This window comes from Tachyglossus aculeatus, chromosome 7, assembly GCF_015852505.1.
Source record: "Tachyglossus aculeatus isolate mTacAcu1 chromosome 7, mTacAcu1.pri, whole genome shotgun sequence".
NCBI classification, from domain to species: Eukaryota; Metazoa; Chordata; class Mammalia; order Monotremata; family Tachyglossidae; genus Tachyglossus; species Tachyglossus aculeatus.
This window is the reverse complement of record NC_052072.1, coordinates 5881676-5899860: the sequence shown is the minus strand read 5'-3', so window position 1 is coordinate 5899860 and position 18185 is coordinate 5881676. Positions and strand designations below refer to the sequence as shown.

Sequence of the window (18185 nt, the reverse complement as noted above, 5' to 3'; positions counted from 1 at the left end):
CATATTAACAAAAGAAAATAAATAGAGTAGATATGTACAAGTAAAATAAATAAATAAAATAGAGTAATGAATATGTACAATCATATATACAGTTGATCTCCTCTTGGCTGCCAGAAACAACGGAATCACCTAGGAACGGAGTCAATGCTGAGACAAAAACAAGCTTTTTCAGTGGCCACTGTGGTGAGCAAGCGCTTTCCCAGCGACTGTTTCTGATTCCGTGGACAACAGGAGAGTGGTTTCTTCAATCAATCAATCAATCGTATTTATTGAGCGCTTACTGTGTGCAGAGCACTGGACTAAGCGCTTGGGAAGTCCAAGTTGGCAACATCTAGAGACGGTCCCTACCCAACAGTGGGCTCACAGTCTAAAAGGGGGAGACAGAGAACAAAACCAAACATACTAACAAAATAAAATAAATAGAATAGATATGTACAAGTAAAATAAATAAATAGAGTAATAAATATGTACAAACATATATACAGGTGCTGTGGGGAAGGGAAGGAGGTGAGATGGGGGGATGGAGAGGGGGATGAAGGGGAGAGAGAAGGGGAGGTGGATGGGTGAGACAGGGAGGCCAGGCTTTGGGTGGGAACGTGAGGAATTGTGCTTCGGGCCTGTTAAATTGGCAGTGTCTAAGTGGAGATGTCCTGAAGGCGGGAGGAAATGCGAGGCTGAAGAGGAGAGGTCAGGGCTGGAGAAGTAAATTTGGGAATCAGGTGCGTAGAGATGGCAGTTGAAGCCGTGGGAGCGAATGAGTTCTCCAAGGGAGTGGGTGTGAGCCCCGTTGTTGGGTAGGGACCGTCTCTATGTGTTGCCGACTTGTACTTCCCAAGCGCTTAGTCCAGTGCTCCGCCCACAGTAAGCGCTCAATAAATATGATTCAGTTGAATGACTGTAGAAGGGAAGGGGACACAGAACTGAACCTCGAGGGACCCCCCGCCTCCCCCCAGTTAGGGGGTGAGAGAGGCAGAGGAGGAGCCAGTTCTGCCAGAACGTGGGTTTTCACTCTCCCCGTGAACTCGAACGTGGGGGCAGAATCAGGGACTGTTCCCCCAACAACACGGGTTCCTCATCTCGGGGGGCTGGAAGACCCGAATCGTAGGGGAAGTGGGTGGGCGGGCGGGCGGCAACGGCCAAAACTTCTCCGGGTGACCCGCGGTGCGGTGACCCTAGGGAAACCCTAGCCGTTCTGCAGTTTATGTAACTGTGGTGTTTGGTAAGCGCTTACTATATGCCAGGCACCGTACTAAGCGCTGGGGTGGATGCAAGCAAATCGGGTTGGAAACAGTCCCTGTCCCTCGTGGGGTTCACAGTCTCAATTCCCAGGTGCGTAGAGATGGCAGTTGAAGCCGTGGGAGCGAATGAGTTCTCCAAGGGAGAGAAGCAGCGTGGCTCAGTGGAAAAGAGCCCGGGCTTTGGAGTCAGAGGTCATGGGTTCAAATCCCGGCTCCGCCAATTGTCAGCTGTGGGGCTTTGGGCAAGTTACTTCACTTGTCTGGGCCTCAGTTCCCTCATCTGTAAAATGGGGATGAAGACTGTGAGGCCCCCGTCGGACAACCTGATCACCTTGTAACCTCCCCAGTGCTTAGAACAGTGCTTTGCACATAGTAAGCACTTAATAAATGCCATCATTATTATTATTATTATTATCATTATTATTTTACGGATCCACTCCTCTGCCGCCAACCTCCTCACCGGACCTCGTTCTCACCCGTCCCGCCATCGACCCCTGGCCCGGAATGCCCCCAGTCCCTCCACACATCCGCCAAGCTCACTCTCTTCCTCCCTTCAAAGCCCTACTGAGCGCTCACCTCCTCCAGGAGGCCTTCCCACACTCAGCCCCCTTTAATAATAATAAAAATGATGGCATTTATGAAGCACTTACTATGTGCAAAGCACTGTTCTGAGCGCTGGGGTAGATACAAGGTGATCAGGTTGTCCCACGGCGGGGCTCACAGTCTTAATCCCCATTTTACAGCTGAGGAAACTGAGGCACAGAGAAGTTAAGTGACTTGCCCAAAAGTCACTTGCCCCTTTTTCCTCTCCTCCTCCCCATCCCCGCCGCCCTACCTCCTTCCCCTCCCCACAGAACTTGTATATATTTGTACAGATATATGACTCTATTTTACTTGTACGTATTTACTATTCTATTTACTTTGTTAATGATGTGCCTATAGCTGTAATTCTATTTGTTTTGATGATTTTGACACCTGTCTAGGTGTTTTGTTTTGTTGTCCGTCTCCCCCTTCTAGACTGTGAGCCCGTTGTTGGGTCGGGACCGTCTCTACATGTTGCCGACTTGTACTTCCCAAGCGCTTAGTCCAGTGCTCTGCACGCAGTAAGCGCTCAATAAATACGATTGATTGAATGAATGAATGAGGGAACTAAATTTACACAGAGAAGCCACCCTGGACCTGGATGTTTATTCAGTCAATCAGTCAATCGATGGTATTAATTTTTGATGGTATTTGTTAAGTGCTTAATCTGTGTCAAACACTGTTCTAAGCACTGTGGTAGATACAAGTCGCTCAATAAATACGATTGAATGAATGAATGAATGAATGAGGGAACTAAATTTACACAGAGAGGCCACCCTTGACCTGGATGTTTATTCAGTCAATCAGTCAGTCGATGGTATTTATTTTTGATGGTATTTGTTAAATGCTTAATCTGTGTCAAACACTGTTCTAAGCACTGTGGTAGATACAAGTCGCTCAATAAATACGATTGAATGAATGAATGAGGGAACTAAATTTACACAGAGAAGCCACCCTTGACCTGGATGTTTATTCAGTCAATCAGTCGATGGTATTAATTTTTGATGGTATTTGTTAAGTGCTTAATCTGTGTCAAACACTGTTCTAAGCACTGTGGTAGATACAAGTCGCTCAATAAATACGATTGAATGAATGAATGAATGAGGGAACTACATTTACACAGAGAAGCCACCCTTGACCTGGATGTTTATTCAGTCAATCAGTCAGTCCATGGTATTTATTTTTGATGGCATTTATTAAGTGCTTAATCTGTGTCAAACACTGTTCTAAGCACTGTGGTAGATACAAGTCAATTAGATGGGACACAGTCCATGTCCCACAGGAGGCTCACAATCATAAGTGGGAGGGAGAACAAGTATTGAATCCCCATTTTACAGCTGAGGGAACTGAGGCACAGAAAAGTTAAGTGCTTTAGGTCACATAGCTTGCAGTTGGGATTAGAACCCAGATCCTCTGACTCTGAGACCCATGCTGCTTCCCTGTCAAGCGCTTACCCTGTTCAGAGCACTGTACTAAGCGCTTGGGAGAATACGGTACAACAGGGTTGGTAGAAACGGTCCCTCTTGACAGCGAGCAGGTGGCAATTGCTGCTTCGCACAGATAATAATAATAATGATGATGATGGCATTTATTAAGCACTTACTATGTGCAAAGCACTGTTCTAAGCACTGGGGAGGCTACAAGGTGATCAGGTTGTCCCACGGGGGGCTCCCAGTCTTCATCCCCATTTTCCAGATGAGGGAACTGAGGCCCAGAGAAGTGAAGTGACTTGCCCAAAGTCACCCAGCTGACACTTGGCAGAGCCGGGATTTGAACCCACGACCTCTGACTCCAAAGCCCGGGCTCTTTTCCACTGAGCCACGCTGCTTCTCCTGGGTCCTGCGGGGAATCAATCAATCAATCAATCAGTCGTATTTATTGAGCGCTTACTGTGTGCAGAGTACTGTAGCCTTATTGGCATTCATTCACTCATCCAATTGTATTTATTGAGCGCTTGCTGTGTGCAGAGCCCTGTACTAAGCGCTTGGGAAGTCCAAGTTGGCAACATCTAGAGACGGTCCCTACCCAACAGCGGGCTCACGGTCTAGAAGGGGGAGACAGACAACAAAACAAAACGTATTAAACAAATTAAATAAGACTCGCAGATAGGAAATAAGACTCGGAGACCTGAGTTCAGGTGGAGCGGTAGAGGTTGGAAAGCTGAAGGCTCACCCTGTTCACCTCCCGAGAGATACAAGATATGTATATATGTTTGTACATATTTATTACTCTATTTATTTTACTTGTATATATCTATTCTATTTATTTTATTTTGTTAGGATGTTTGGTTTTGTTCTCTGTCTCCCCCTTTTAGACTGTGAGCTCACTGTTGGGTAGGGACTGTCTCTATATGTTGCCAATTTGTACTTCCCAAGAGTTTAGTACAGTGCTCTGTACACAGTAAGCGCTCAATAAATACGATTGATGATACAAGGGACAGCCCCCATCCCTGTCGCTTCTTCCCTCAGTGGGGACGTCAGCTTTGAATCGCTCTAGGCCAGGCCTTGATTCTGGGTTTTTCAGGGTGGGAAAGTTTTTGGGTTTTGTTTTTTTTATCTAGTAGTAGTGTTTTTGACTACTGTTTGAGCCTGGAGTAAGGACGCCCGGTAGGAATCCCCCCGTGTCCGGCAGGACGGGACCACCGTGGCGGGTCGGGGGGCGGCGGGCAGGGAATGACCCACGGGTGGGCTTGGACTCTCCTCTGGGGGCCCTGGTTGCCGGCGGACCGGAGAGCGACCCTGCAGAATCGTGAGGAATTATTATTAACAATAATAATAATAATAATAATTGGCATTTGTTAAGCGCTTACTATGTGCAAAGCACTGTTCTAAGCGCTGGGGAGGATACAGGGCGATCAGGTTGTCATCATCATCATCAATCGTCTTTATTGAGCGCTTACTATGTGCAGAGCACTGTACTAAGCGCTTGGGAAGTACAAATTGGCAACATAGAGAGACAGTCCCTACCCAACAGTGGGCTCACAGTCTAAAAGGGGGAGACAGAGAACTAAACCAAACATACTAACAAAATAAAATAGAATAGATATGTACAAGTAAAATAAATAAATAAATAGAGTAATAAATATGTACAAACATATATACATATAATATGTGTATATTATACATGGAGCCCATGTGGGGCTCCCAGTCTTCATCCCCATTTTCCAGATGAGGGAACTGAGGCCCAGAGAAGTGAAGCGGCTTGCCCAAGATCACACAGCAGACGTGTGGCGGGGTCGGGATTCGAACCCACGACCTCCGACTCCCAAGCCCGGGCTCTTTCCACTGAGCCACGCTGCTTCTCTAAGGAGCTCTGTGTTTCTGAACTGGAGGTGGGGATGGGCGGGGAGGTTCAGTTCATTTTCAGGGGGGTTGAAAGTTTTGGTTTTCAAATGCTTGTCTCCACCAACTCCTCCCCCCTAGATTGTAAACCCCACGAGGACAGGGCCTGTCTTCATTGTTTTTTTTTTTTTTAAACTATTCTCAACCATCTATTATGGTTGAGAATTATTATTATCATTATTACTCTATATATTACTCTATTTATTTTACTTGTACATATCTATTCTATTTATTTTGTTAGTATGTTTGGTTTTGTTCTCTGTCTCCCCCTTTTAGACTGTGAGCCCACTGTTGGGTAGGGACCGTCTCTCTATGTTGCCAATTTGGACTTCCCAAGCGCTTAGTACAGTGCTCTGCACATAGTAAGCGCTCAATAAGTACGATTGATGACGATGATGATGGTGCCGTGCATAAGGTAAGTGCGCAGCGAAAATTAGCCACGATAATAATTGTAAGCCTTTGACGGAAGTGATACTTCGGAGAGGTTCCTAATGGTTTTCTTGCATTTCTGTTTTTCTTAGGGGGATTTTCCGGCTATTGACAAAGTATCAGCTGGACAATAAGGATAACCCTTCCTACATCGGTACGGAAACGACCCTCCCCTTTCTTTCCGTCGCATCGTCCCGTTAACGAAATTAGCATCGGGGCCCCGAGGGACTCCAATAGATGGCCCGACCGTCTCTCCTGCCTCAGTGGGCCTTAGTGAAATGGGCCGTTTGCCATCAAAAAGCAGAGCAGATCAGGCCAGTAGATTGGGACAGATTTTTAATTGTGCCTTCGACTCCGGGCAGGGTTGCCGATTCGAAAATGGTGCCCGTTTGTCGTCCGTAATAACCTCGCATAACTTAAAGGGATCGCATCTTCAAAGAGGCACGCGAAACCATGTAGGAAGTTTAACTTCCCTTTGGACCAGAGCAGTCCAGTTGGTTGCCGTGGAGAGGAGACGTCAGGGGTTGAGGTTTGGAGTAGCTTGGGAATCGGTCAGTCGATGGTAATAATAATAATAATAATAATAATAATAATAATAATAATGGCATTTGTTAAGCGCTATGTGCAAAGCACTGTTTTAAGCGCTGGGGGGGTAATAATAATAATAATGGCATTTATTAAGCGCTTACTATGTGCAAAGCACTGTTCTAAGCGCTGGGGAGGTTACAAGGTGATCAGGTTGTCCCACGGGGGGGCTCACAGTCTAAATCCCCATTTTCCAGATGAGGTAACTGAGGCCCAGAGAAGTGAAGTGACTTGCCCAAAGTCAAACAGCTGACAGTTGGTGGAGCCGGGATTTGAACCCCTGACCTCTGACTCCAAAGCCTGTGCTCTTTCCACTGAGCCACGCTACAAGTTGTCCCACGTGGGGCTCACAGTTTTAATCCCCATTTTACAGATGAGGGAACTGAGGCTCAGAGAAGTTAAGTGACTTGCCTGAGGTCACACAGCAGACATGTGGCAGAGCCGGGATTCGAACCCATGACCTCTGACTCCAAAGCCCGGGCTCTTTCCACTGAGCCACGCTGATAATGGCTCGGTTATTATTATGGATAATACCATAATAATGATTATGGTAATACTTACTATGTTCATTCATTCATTCAATCGTATTTACTGAGCGCTTACTGTGTGCAGAGCACTGTATTAAACGCTTGGGAAGTACAAGTTGGCAACATATAGAGACGGTCCCTACCCAACAGTGAGGTCACAGTCTAGAAGGGGACAACAAAACAAAACGTGGAAGGGTGTCAGGTCACCAGAATAAATAAAAATAAAGCTAGATACACATCATTAATGAAATAAATAGGATAGTAAATATGTACAAGGAAAATAAACAGAGTAATAAACCTGAACAAACATATATACAGGTGCTGTGGGAGGGGAAAGAGGTAGGGCCGGGGGGAGCCCACTGTTGGGTAGGGACCGTCTCTATATGTTGCCAACTTGTACTTCCCAAGCGCTTAGTACAGTGCTCTGCACACAGTAAGCGCTCAATAAATATGATTGATTGATTGAGGAGAGGAAAAAGGGGGCACGCACCGATTGAAGCGCTGGGATCGATCCGGGTTAATCAGGTTGGACGCGGTCCCTGTCCCACATGGGGCTCACACTCTTAATCCCCATTTTCCAGATGAGGTCACCAAAGGCCAGAGAAGGGATGTGACTTCCCCCTCGTCCCCCTCTCCATCCCCTTCCCAAGCTCCTTCCCAAGCGCTTAGTACAGTGCTCTGCACATAGTAAGCGCTCAATAAATACGATTGATGATGATGATGATGATGATGACTTGCCCAAGGTCGCCCGGCAGAAAAGCAGCAGAGCCGGAATTAGAACCCGGGTTCTTCCGACTTGCGTGCCCAGGCCGAAACCACTAAGCCACGCTGCTTCTAGAGAAGCAGCGTGGCTCCGTGGAAAGAGCCCGGGCTTGGGAGTCAGAGGTCCTGGGTTCGAACCCCGGCTCCGCCACATGTCTGCTGTGTGACCTTGGGCAAGTCACTTCACTTCTCTGAGCCTCAGTGACCTCATCTGTAAAATGGGGATGAAGACTGTGAGCCCCACATGGGACAACCTGATCACTTTGTATCCCCCTAAGTGCTTAGAACAGTGCTTTGCACACAGTAAGAGCTTAACAAATGCCAACATTATTATTATTATTATGTCTGCTGTGTGACCTTGGGCAAGTCACTTAACTTCTCTGAGCCTCAGTTCCCTCACCTGTAAAATGGGGATTAAGACTGTGAGCCCCACGTGGGACAACCTGATCACTTTGTATCCCCCCAAGTGCTTAGAACAGTGCTTTGCACATAGTAAGCGCTTTATAAATGCCAACATTATTATTATTATTATGTCTGCTGTGTGATCTTGGGGAAGTCACTTAACTTCTCTGAGCCTCAGTTCCCTCACCTGTAAAATGGGGATTAAGACTGTGAGCCCGACGTGGGACAACCTGATCAACTTGTATCCCCCCAGAGCTTTGCACATAGTAAGTGTGTAACAAATGCCATTATTACATATTTTTCCCTCATCTGTAAAATGGGGATGAAGACTGTGAGCCCCTCGTGGGACAACCTGATCACCTTGTATCCGCCCCAGCGCTTAGAACAGTGCTTTGCACATAGTAAGCGCTTAACAAATACCAACATTATTATTATTATTTATTGAGCGCTTACCCTGTGAAGAGCGCCGTACTAAGCGCTTGGGGGAGGACGGCAGAACAATAAACAGACACATTCCCTGCCCGCGACGAGCGGAGCCATTCCTGCTTCAGCGTCAGGGTCGTAGCAATACCGCCCTCGATGTTTTCATTCAGCGCAAAAGTTCAAACTCTCCTGTTCCTTAAACATTCCTTTTTACTATGAAAATTTTCCCAAAATAAGGGTGACCGGGAGGGGTGTTTCTGTGGCCGCCACAACTTTCCTCAGCCTTTCTGTGCATTATTCATTCATTTATTCATTCATTCAGTCATATTTATTGAGCGCTTACTATGTGCAAAGCACTGTTCTAAGCGCTGGGGGAGGATACAAGGGGATCAGGTTGTCCCACGTGGGGCTCCCAGTCTTCATCCCCATTTTCCGGATGAGGGAACTGAGGCCCAGAGAAGTGAAGTGACTTGCCCAGAGTCACACGGCTGACAATTGGCAGAGCCGGGATTCGAACCCATGACCTCTGACTCCAAAGCCCGGGCTCTTCCCACTGAGCCACGCCGCTTCTCTGCATTACCTGCATTACAGATTAGAATTGTTTTTATGGTATTTGTTAAGCACTTACTCTGTGCCAAGCGCTGCACTGAACACCGAGGCAGATATAAAACTAATCAGGGTGGACACAGTCCACGACCCTCATGGGGCTCCCGCTCTTAATTTCCATTTTCCAAATGAGGTACCATGGCTCAGTGGAAAGATCCTGGGCTTTGGAGTCCGAGGCCATGGGTTCGAATCCCGGCTCCGCCACCTGTCCGCTGTGTGCCCTTGGGCAACTCACTTCACTTCTCTGAGCCTCAATGACCTCATCTGTAAAATGGGGATGACGACTGTGAGCCCCACATGGGACAACCTGATCACCATGTATAATAATAATGGCATTTATTAAGTGCTTACCATGTGCAAAGCACTGTTCTAAGCGCTTGTATCCTCCCCAGCGCTTAGAACAGTGCTTTGCACATAGCACTTAATAAATGGTGTTATTATTATTGTTATTATTAAGAAGCAGCAGCATGGCTTAGTGGAAAGAGCACCAGCCTGGGAGTTGGAGGACGTGGGTTCTAATCCCAACTGTGTGATCTTGGGCAGACCGCTTAACTTCTCTGTGCCTCATCTGGAAAATGGGGGTTACGACTACGTGCCTCATGTGGGACAACCTGGTTGCCTTATATCTACCTTAGCGCTTAGAACAGTGCTTGGCATGTAGTGAGCGCTTAACAAATACCATCATTATTATTATTATTTCCCTAAAGAGCGCTGAAGAACAGTGCTTTGCACATAGTAAGCGCTTAATAAATGCCATCATTATTATTATTATTCTCATTATCCCCCCCAGTGCTTAGAACAGTGCCTTGGCACATAGTAAGCGCCTAACAAATGCCATTATCATTATTATTATTAAAATGAGGATGAAGACTGTGAGCCCAGTGTGGGACAACTTCACTTCTCTGGGCCTCAGTACCCTCATCTGGAAAATGGGGATGAAGACTGTGAGCCCCCTGTGGGACAACCTGATCACCTTGTAACCTCCCCAGCACTTAGAACAGTGCTTGGCACATAGTAAGCACTTAACAAATACCATTATTATTATTATTGTTATTATTATTATTACAGTAAGGCCTTGCTCAGCTCTGGTCTCTGAGGCCTGAAACTTTTCCACCAGGGTTGATAAAGCCTTCTAGACCGTGAGCCCGCTGTTGGGTAGGGACCGTCTCTAGATGTTGCCAACCTGTACTTCTCAAGCGCTTAGTACAGTGTGGCTCAGTGGAAAGAGCACGGACTTTGGAGTCGGAGGCCATGGGTTCGAATCCTGGCTCTGCCACTTGTCAGCTGTGTGACTTTGGGCAAGCCACTTCACTTCTCTGGGCCTCAGTCACCTCATCTGTCAAATGGAGATAAAGACTGTAAGCCCCCTGTGGGACAACCTGATCACCTTGCATCCCCCCAGCGCTTAGAACAGTGCCTTGCATCTAGTAAGCGTTTAATAAATGCCATTATTACTATTATTATTACAGTGCTCTGCACACAATAAGCGCTCAATAAATACGATTGAGCGAATGAATGAATAAAGCCCCAAACGGCGACTTTCTGGCCATAATAGCTCTTTGAATCAATCAATCAATCGTATTTATTGAGCGCTTACTGTGTGTAGAGCCCTGGACTAAGTGCTTGAAAAGTCCAAGCTGGCAACATCTAGAGACGGTCCCTACCCACCAGCGGGCTCACAGTCTAGAAGGGGGAGACAGACAACAAAACAAAACATATTAACAAAGTAAAATAAATAGAATAGATATGTACAAGTAAAATAGAGTAATAAATACGAACAAACGTACATATATACAGGTGCTGTGGGGAAGGAAAGGAGGTAAGGCGGGGGGGTGATGGAGAGGGGTGGGAAGGCCTCCTGGAGGAGGTGAGCTCTCAGTAGGGCCTTGAAGGGAGGAAGAGAGCGAGCTTGGCGGATAAATCAATCAATCGTATTTATTGAGCGCTTACTATGTGCAGAGCACTGGACTAAGCGCTTGGGAAGTCCAAGTTGGCAACATCTAGAGCCAGTCCCTACCCAACAGTGGGCTCACAGTCTAAAAGGGGGAGACAGGGAACAAAACCAAACATACTAACAAAATAAAATAAATAAAGAGAATAGGTACAAGTAAAATAAATAAATAGAGTAATAAGTATGTACAAACATATATCATCATCATCATCAATCGTATTTATTGAGCGCTTACTATGTGCACAGCACTGTATTAAGTGCTTGGGAAGTACAAATTGGCAACATATAGAGACAGTCCCTACCCAACAGTGGGCTCACAGTCTAAAAGGGGGGAGACAGACAACAAAACCAAACATACTAACAAAATAAAATAAATAGAATAGATATGTACAAGTAAAATAAATAGAGTAATAAATATGTACAGACATATATACATATATACAGGTGCTATGGGGAGGGGAAGGAGGTAAGATGGGGGGGGATGCAGAGGGGGGCGAGGGGGAGAGGAAGGAAGGGGCTCAGTCTGGGAAGGCCTCTTGGAGGAGGTGAGCTCTCAGATAATAATAATAGTATTTGTTAAGCGCTTACTATGTGCAAAGCACTGTTCTAAGCGCTGGGGAGATACAAGGTGATCAGGTTGTCCCACGTGGGGCTCACAGTCTTAATCCCCATTGTACAGACGAGGGAACTGAGGCACAGAGAAGTGAAGTGACTTGCCCAAAGTCACACAGATGTGTGGAGGGAGGACGTGGGCCGGGGGTCGACGGCGGGACGGGCGAGAAGGAGGCCTAACGGGGAGGAGATTAGCGGTGGCAGAGGAGCGGAGGGTGCCCCCAATCCTCCCCCCACCCCCGTAAAAAAAACCGCCGTGTCCCCGTTCCCCCCCCTTAGTCCCCCCCAAATGAGAAGCCGGCACCTCTGGACAGGAGGCCGTGTTTCCAGCTGACTTCCATGTGTCCTTCAGGGCTGTCGTTTCAGGATTTCTATCAGCAGTGCCGCGAGGCGTTCCTCGTCAACAGTGACCTGACCCTTCGGGCCCAGTTGACCGAATTCAGGGACCACAAGCTTATCAGGACGAAAAAGGTGAGCCGGGCCCACCTCCCCCGCTTCCGGGCCTCCTCGTGCAGTCACAGGCGACGGCGTGGAGACCCAAACTTAACTGACACGCTTTGCGGCCTCTACAGAATAATAATAAGAATAATAATAATGATGGCATTTATTAAGCGCTTACTATGTGCAAAGCACTGTTCTAAGAGCTCGGGAGGTTACAAGGTGATCAGGTTGTCCCATGTCGGGCTCACAGTCTTCATCCCCGCTTTGCAGATGAGGGAACTGAGGCCCAGAGAAGTGAAGTGAGTTGCCCAAAGTCGCACAGCTGACAACTGGCAGAGCCGGGATTTGAACCCACGACCTCTGACTCCAAAGCCCGGGCTCTTTCCAATCTATCAATCAATCAATCGTATTTATTGAGCGCTTACTGTGTGCAGAGCACTGTACTAAGCGCTTGGGAAGTACAAGTTGGCACTGAGCCACGCTGCTTCTCTAGACTGTGAGCCCGCCGTCGGGTAGGGCCCGTCTCTCTATGTTGCCAACTTGGACTTCCCAAGCGCTTAGTCCAGTGCTCTGCACACAGTAGTAAGCGCTCAATAAATACAATTGATTGATTGATATACAAGTGCCGTAGGGATGGGGAGGAGGAGAGGAAAAAGGGGGCTCAGTCTGGGAAGGCCTTCTGGAGGAGGGGAGCGCTCAGTAAGTCCCGTCCTGACCGGTCGTGGTATTCTGCAGGGAGCTGACGGAGCGGAATATTTCTTCATCCCCGTGGACACGGGGACCCTGCTAGATTTCCTGGACAAGGAGGAGGAGGAGGAAGCCTGAAAGAAGCGCCCGGTTTGTGCCGGCGCGGGGAGTCCGTCCGTCCGTCCGTCCGTCCGTCCTGCAGCCGGCGGCTCGGTTTCCCCGGACCGGGCGGAGGAGCGGCTTTTCCGTTCCTGTGCCCGGGGAGAGTGGGAAGACAAGACAGCCACGCGCGGTGGGGACTTCCCTCCTCTTCCTCCCCGGAGCGGTCCCGCCCGCCCGCTCGGTTGGGTTGGCCGCCTTCTCCGGCCCCCCGGGCGGTCCTGCCTCCGTCCCGCTCGCGAAAATGTGCCTTTGGTCCCTTACCTCGCCGGAGCCTCGCCCCGCAGCCGGAGCGCGCCCTCGGAGCCGACGGGGCCGTGACCCGCCGAGGAAGCCGCCGGCCGGACCACGCGGTAAGAAGCGCCGCTCCCTTTTTGGCGTCTCCTCCCGTCTTGGGGACGGAGGGATGGCATTTCCGAGGGGACGCTCGGAGCGGTCCCTGAAGCGCCCGGACGGGAAGCCAGGCCGGAAGGGCAGCGGGACTCCCGCTCCTCTGTTTCGTAAACTGATTTCAACGGCAGTGGGGAATAAAAGTTTTTCAAGACACCCGTCCCCTCTCCTTCTTTTCCCGCAGTTTTTTGACGCGCGCGTCCCGCAGGTCGCAAGGCTGGTCGGTGGTTTGTACATATTTATTACTCTATTTATTTTACTTGTACATATCTATGCTATTTTGTTAATGTGTTTGGTTTTGTTCTCCGTCTCCCCCTTCTAATAATAATAATGATGATGTTGGCATTTGGTAAGCGCTTACTATGTGCAAAGCACTGTTCTAAGCGCTGGGGGGGGGGTACAAAATGATCAGGTTGGCCCACATGGGGCTCACAGTCTTAATCCCCATTTCACAGATGAGGTAACTGAGGCTCAGAGAAGTTAAGTGACTTGCCCAAGGTCACACAGCAGACATGTGGCGGAGCTGGGATTTGAACCCATGACCTCTGACTCCAAAGCCCGGGCTCTTTCCACTGAGCCACGCGGCTTCTAGACTGTGAGCCCATTGTTGGGTAGGGACCGTCTCTATATGCTGCCAACTTGGACTTCCCAAGCGCTTAGTACAGTGCTCTGCACACAGTAAGCGCTCAATAAATACGATTGATGATTGATTGATTGACTGGTTGTCGTGAGCCCCTTCCCCCCTACCCACCGGGCCCTTCCTGGACCCGGGGAGCCTCGGGGACCGCACCACTAGAGAAGCAGCATGGCTCAGTGGAAAGAGCCCGGGCTTTGGAGTCAGAGGTCACGGGTTCAAATCCCGGCTCCGCCAACTGTCAGCTGTGTGACTTTGGGCGAGTCACTTCACTTCTCCGGGCCTCAGTTCCCTCATCTGGAAAATGGGGGCTATGACTGTGAGCCCCCCGGGGGACAACCTGATCACCTTGTAACCTCCCCAGCGCTTAGAACCGTGCTTTGCACATAGTAAGCGCTTTATAAATGCCATTATTATTACCACTGACCGCCGAGGTTACCGAGGAAAGTTTTTTACTTGGTTTTACCAACGTGCGAGGGAGTGACAAATACACTCACTCCACCAAGGCCTCAATACCCGTTTAATAATAATAATGGCATTTATTAAGCGCTTACTATGTGCAGAGCACTGTTCGTTTGTGGTTAAAGAAGCGCGTTCTGCCGATGCTTCTCTTTTCTGCATCCAAGGGCTGCTGCCCCTCTCCTCCCGCTTCCTCAAACGAGCGCCTCGGGTAAGGATCGTCTCTCTCTGTGGCCGATTTGTACTTTCCAAATGTTTAGTACAGTGCCCTGCACACAGTGAGGACTCAGAGAAGCAGCGTGGCTCAGTGGAAAGAGCCTGGGCTTTGGAGTCAGAGGTCACGGGTTCGAATCCCGGCTCCGCCACTTGTCAGCTGGGTGACTTTGGGCAAGTCACTTCACTTCTCTGGGCCTCAGTGACCTCCTCTGTAAAATGGGGATTTAGACCGTGAGCCCACTGTTGGGTAGGGACCGTCTCTATAGGTTGCCAACTTGGACTCTCCCAAGAGCTTAGTACAGTGCTCTGCACACAGTAAGCGCTCAATAAATACGATTGATTGACTGTGAGCCCCATATGGGACAACCTGGTCACCTTGTAAATTCCCCAGCGCTTCGAACAGTTCTTTGCACATAGTAAGCGCTTAATAAATGCCATCATTATTATTATTAAATCCCAGCTCCGCCACTTGTCAGCTGGGTGACTTTGGACAAGTCACTTTTTTTTTTTAATGGCATTTATTAAGCGCTTACTGTGTGCAAAGCACCTTTCGAAGCGCTGGGGAGGTTACAAGGTGATCAGGTTGTCCCATGTGGGGCTCACAGTCTTCACCCCCATTTTCCAGATGAGGTCACTGAGGCCCAGAGAAGTGAAGTGACTTGCCCAAAGTCACCCAGCTGACAATTGGCGGAGCAGGGATTTGAACTCATGACCTCTGACTCCAAAGCCCGGGCTCCTGCCACGCTGAGCGACTTCACTTCTCTGAGCCTCAGTTCCCTCATCTGTAAAACGGGGAGGAAGACTGGGAGCCCCTCGTGGGACAACCTGATCACCTTGTATCTCCCCCCCCCCCCCCCAGTGCTTAGAACAGTGCTTGGCACATAGTAAGCGCCTAACAAATACCAACATTATTAATTGTCAACTGTGTGACTTTGGGTAAGTCACTTAGCTTCTCTGTGCCTCAGTTCCCTCATCTGTCAAATGGGGATGAAGACTGTGAGCCCCCCGTGGGACAACCTGATCACCTTGTAACCTCCCCAGCGCTTAGAACAGTGCTTGGCACATAGTAAGCGCTTAATAAATGCCACAAAAAAAATTAAATAAATGCGATTGGATGAATCTGCGTTAGGCGGGGCGGCTTTGGCCGTCCGTGGCGGTCACCGATGGGCCCCGGCTCCCTCCACGCTCCGCCCCGTCGTCCAGTAGAGGCCATCGGGGCCTCCGTGAGTTTCTTCTTTGTTGTCCGCAGGATCACAGGCATTCACTAGTAAAGCAGCAGGAGAAGCAGTGTGGCTCAGTGGAAAGAGCCCGGGCTTTAGAGTCAGAGGTCATGGGTTCAAATCCCGGCCCTGCCAATTGTCAGCTGGGTGACTTTGGGCAAGTCACTTCACTTCTCTGGGCCTCAGTTCCCTCATCTGGAAAATGAGGGTGAAGACTGTGAGCCCCCCGTGGGACAACCTGATCACCTTGTATCCTCCCCAGCGCTTAGAACAGTGCTTTGCACATAGTAAGCGCTTAATAAATGCCATTATTATTATTATTATTAACAAACACCAGTTATTATTATTATGGAGGCAGCTTGCTGCAGGCTCACCGCAACAGCTGCTGAAAAGGCTTGTTTTTGTCTCCGGATGGACTCCCTTCTCAGGTAGGTGACTCCGTTTTTTTCTGGCAGCCAAGTGGAGATCGACTGTGAGCCCGTTGCGGGCAGGGATGATCTCTTTATTGCTGAATTGTACTTTCCAACCGCTTAGAAGAGAAGCAGCGTGGCTCAGTGGAAAGAGCCAGGGCTTTGGAGTCAGAGGTCGTGGGTTCAAATTCTGGCTCCGCCAATTGTCAGCTGTGTGACTCTGGGCAAGTCACTTCACTTCTCTGGGCCTCAGTTCCCTCATCTGTAAATCGGGGATTAAGGCTGTGAGCCCCCCGTGGGACAACCTGATCACCTTGTATCCTCCCCAGCGCTTAGAACAGTGCTTTGCACATAGTAAGCGCTTAATAAATGCCATTATTATTATTATTATTATTATTATTAACAAACACCAATTATTATTATTATTGAAGCAGCCTGCTGCAGGCTCACCGCAACGGCTGCTGAAAAGGCTTGTTTTTGTCTCCGGATGTTTTTGTCTACCTTCTCAGGTAGGTGACTCCGTTTTTTCTGGCAGCCAAGTGGAGATCGACTGTGAGCCCATTGCAGGCAGGGATGAGCTCTTTATTGCTGAATTGTACTTTCCAACCACTTAGTAGAGAAGCGGCGTGGCTCAGTGGAAAGAGCCCGGGCTTTGGAGTCAGAGGTCGTGGGTTCAAATCCTGGCTCCGCCAATTGTCAGCTGTGTGACTCTGGGCAAGTCACTTCACTTCTCTGGGCCTCAGTTCCCTCATCTGTAAATCGGGGATTAAGGCTGTGAGCCCCCCGTGGGACAACCTGATCACCTTGTATCCTCCCCAGCGCTTAGAACAGTGCTTTGCACATAGTAAGCGCTTAATAAATGCCATTATTATTATTATTATTATTAACAAACACCAATTATTATTATTATTGAAGCAGCTTGCTGCAGGCTCACCGCAACGGCTGCTGAAAAGGCTTGTTTTTGTCTCCGGATGTTTTTGTCTACCTTCTCAGGTAGGTGACTCCGTTTTTTCTGGCAGCCAAGTGGAGATCAACTGTGAGCCCATTGCAGGCAGGGATGAGCTCTTTATTGCTGAATTGTACTTTCCAACCACTTAGTAGAGAAGCGGCGTGGCTCAGTGGAAAGAGCCCGGGCTTTGGAGTCAGAGGTCGTGGGTTCAAATCCTGGCTCCGCCAATTGTCAGCTGTGTGACTCTGGGCAAGTCACTTCACTTCTCTGAGCCTCAGTTCACTCATCTGGAAAATGAGGATGAAGACTGTGAGCCCCCCGTGGGACGACCTGATCACCTTGTAACATCCCTAGCGCTTAGAACAGTGCTTGGCACATAGTAAGCGCTTAATAAACGCTATCACTAGTAGAGAAGCAGCGTGGCTCAGTGGAAAGAGCCCGGGCTTGGGAGTCGGAGGTCGGAGGTTCTAATCCCGGCTCCGCCACTTGTCAGCTGCGTGACCTTGGGCAAGCCGCTTTACTTCTCTGGGCCTCAGTTCCCTCACCTGGAAAATGGGGATTAAGACTGTGAGCCCCACGTGGGACATGATTCATTCATTCATTCATTCAATCGTATTTATTGAGCGCTTACTGTGTGCAGAGCACTATACTAAGTGCTTGGGAAGTACAAGTTGCCAACATATAGAGACGGTCCCTTGTATCCCCCCAGCGCTCTGCACATAGTAAGCGCTTAACAAATACCATCACTGTTGGGTAGGGACTGTCCCTATCTGTTGCCAACTTGTACTTCCCAAGCGCTTATTACAGTGCTCTGCACACAGTAAGCGCTCAATAAATACGATTGATGATGATGATCATTATTATTATTATTATCTTCGCACATAGTAAGCGCTTAACAAATACCATCATTATTATTATTATCTTCCACCAAGGGCCCAACAGCCACCAGGTGACAGTGAGTCACAATTGGGCTTCCTTGTCACAAAGCCATTGACTGCCTTGGTTTTCAAATCTGAACAGCTGCACTATTTTCTCAAGCTTTAAATATTTACTCTCCTGCTTATAATAATAATAATAGCATTTGTTAAGCGCTTACTATGTGCAAAGCACTGTTCTAAGCGCTGGGGGGGTTACAAGGTGATCAGGTTGTCCCATGTGGGGC

The 18185-nt window shown here is 48.6% G+C and overlaps 1 protein-coding gene across 1 annotated transcript in view; it reads left to right on the top strand.

Moving 5' to 3' along the window:
* ORC2 (origin recognition complex subunit 2) overlaps window positions 1-13287 on the top strand; it is a 92489-nt gene extending 79202 nt beyond the window's left edge. Inside the window, exons 15-17 of the mRNA XM_038749202.1 lie at window positions 5683-5744; window positions 11811-11929; window positions 12635-13287. Coding sequence (XP_038605130.1) covers window positions 5683-5744; window positions 11811-11929; window positions 12635-12724 — 271 coding nt within the window. The 3' untranslated portion in view covers window positions 12725-13287. The remainder of the gene's footprint in view (window positions 1-5682; window positions 5745-11810; window positions 11930-12634) is intronic.
* Window positions 13288-18185: the final 4898 nt, after the last annotated feature.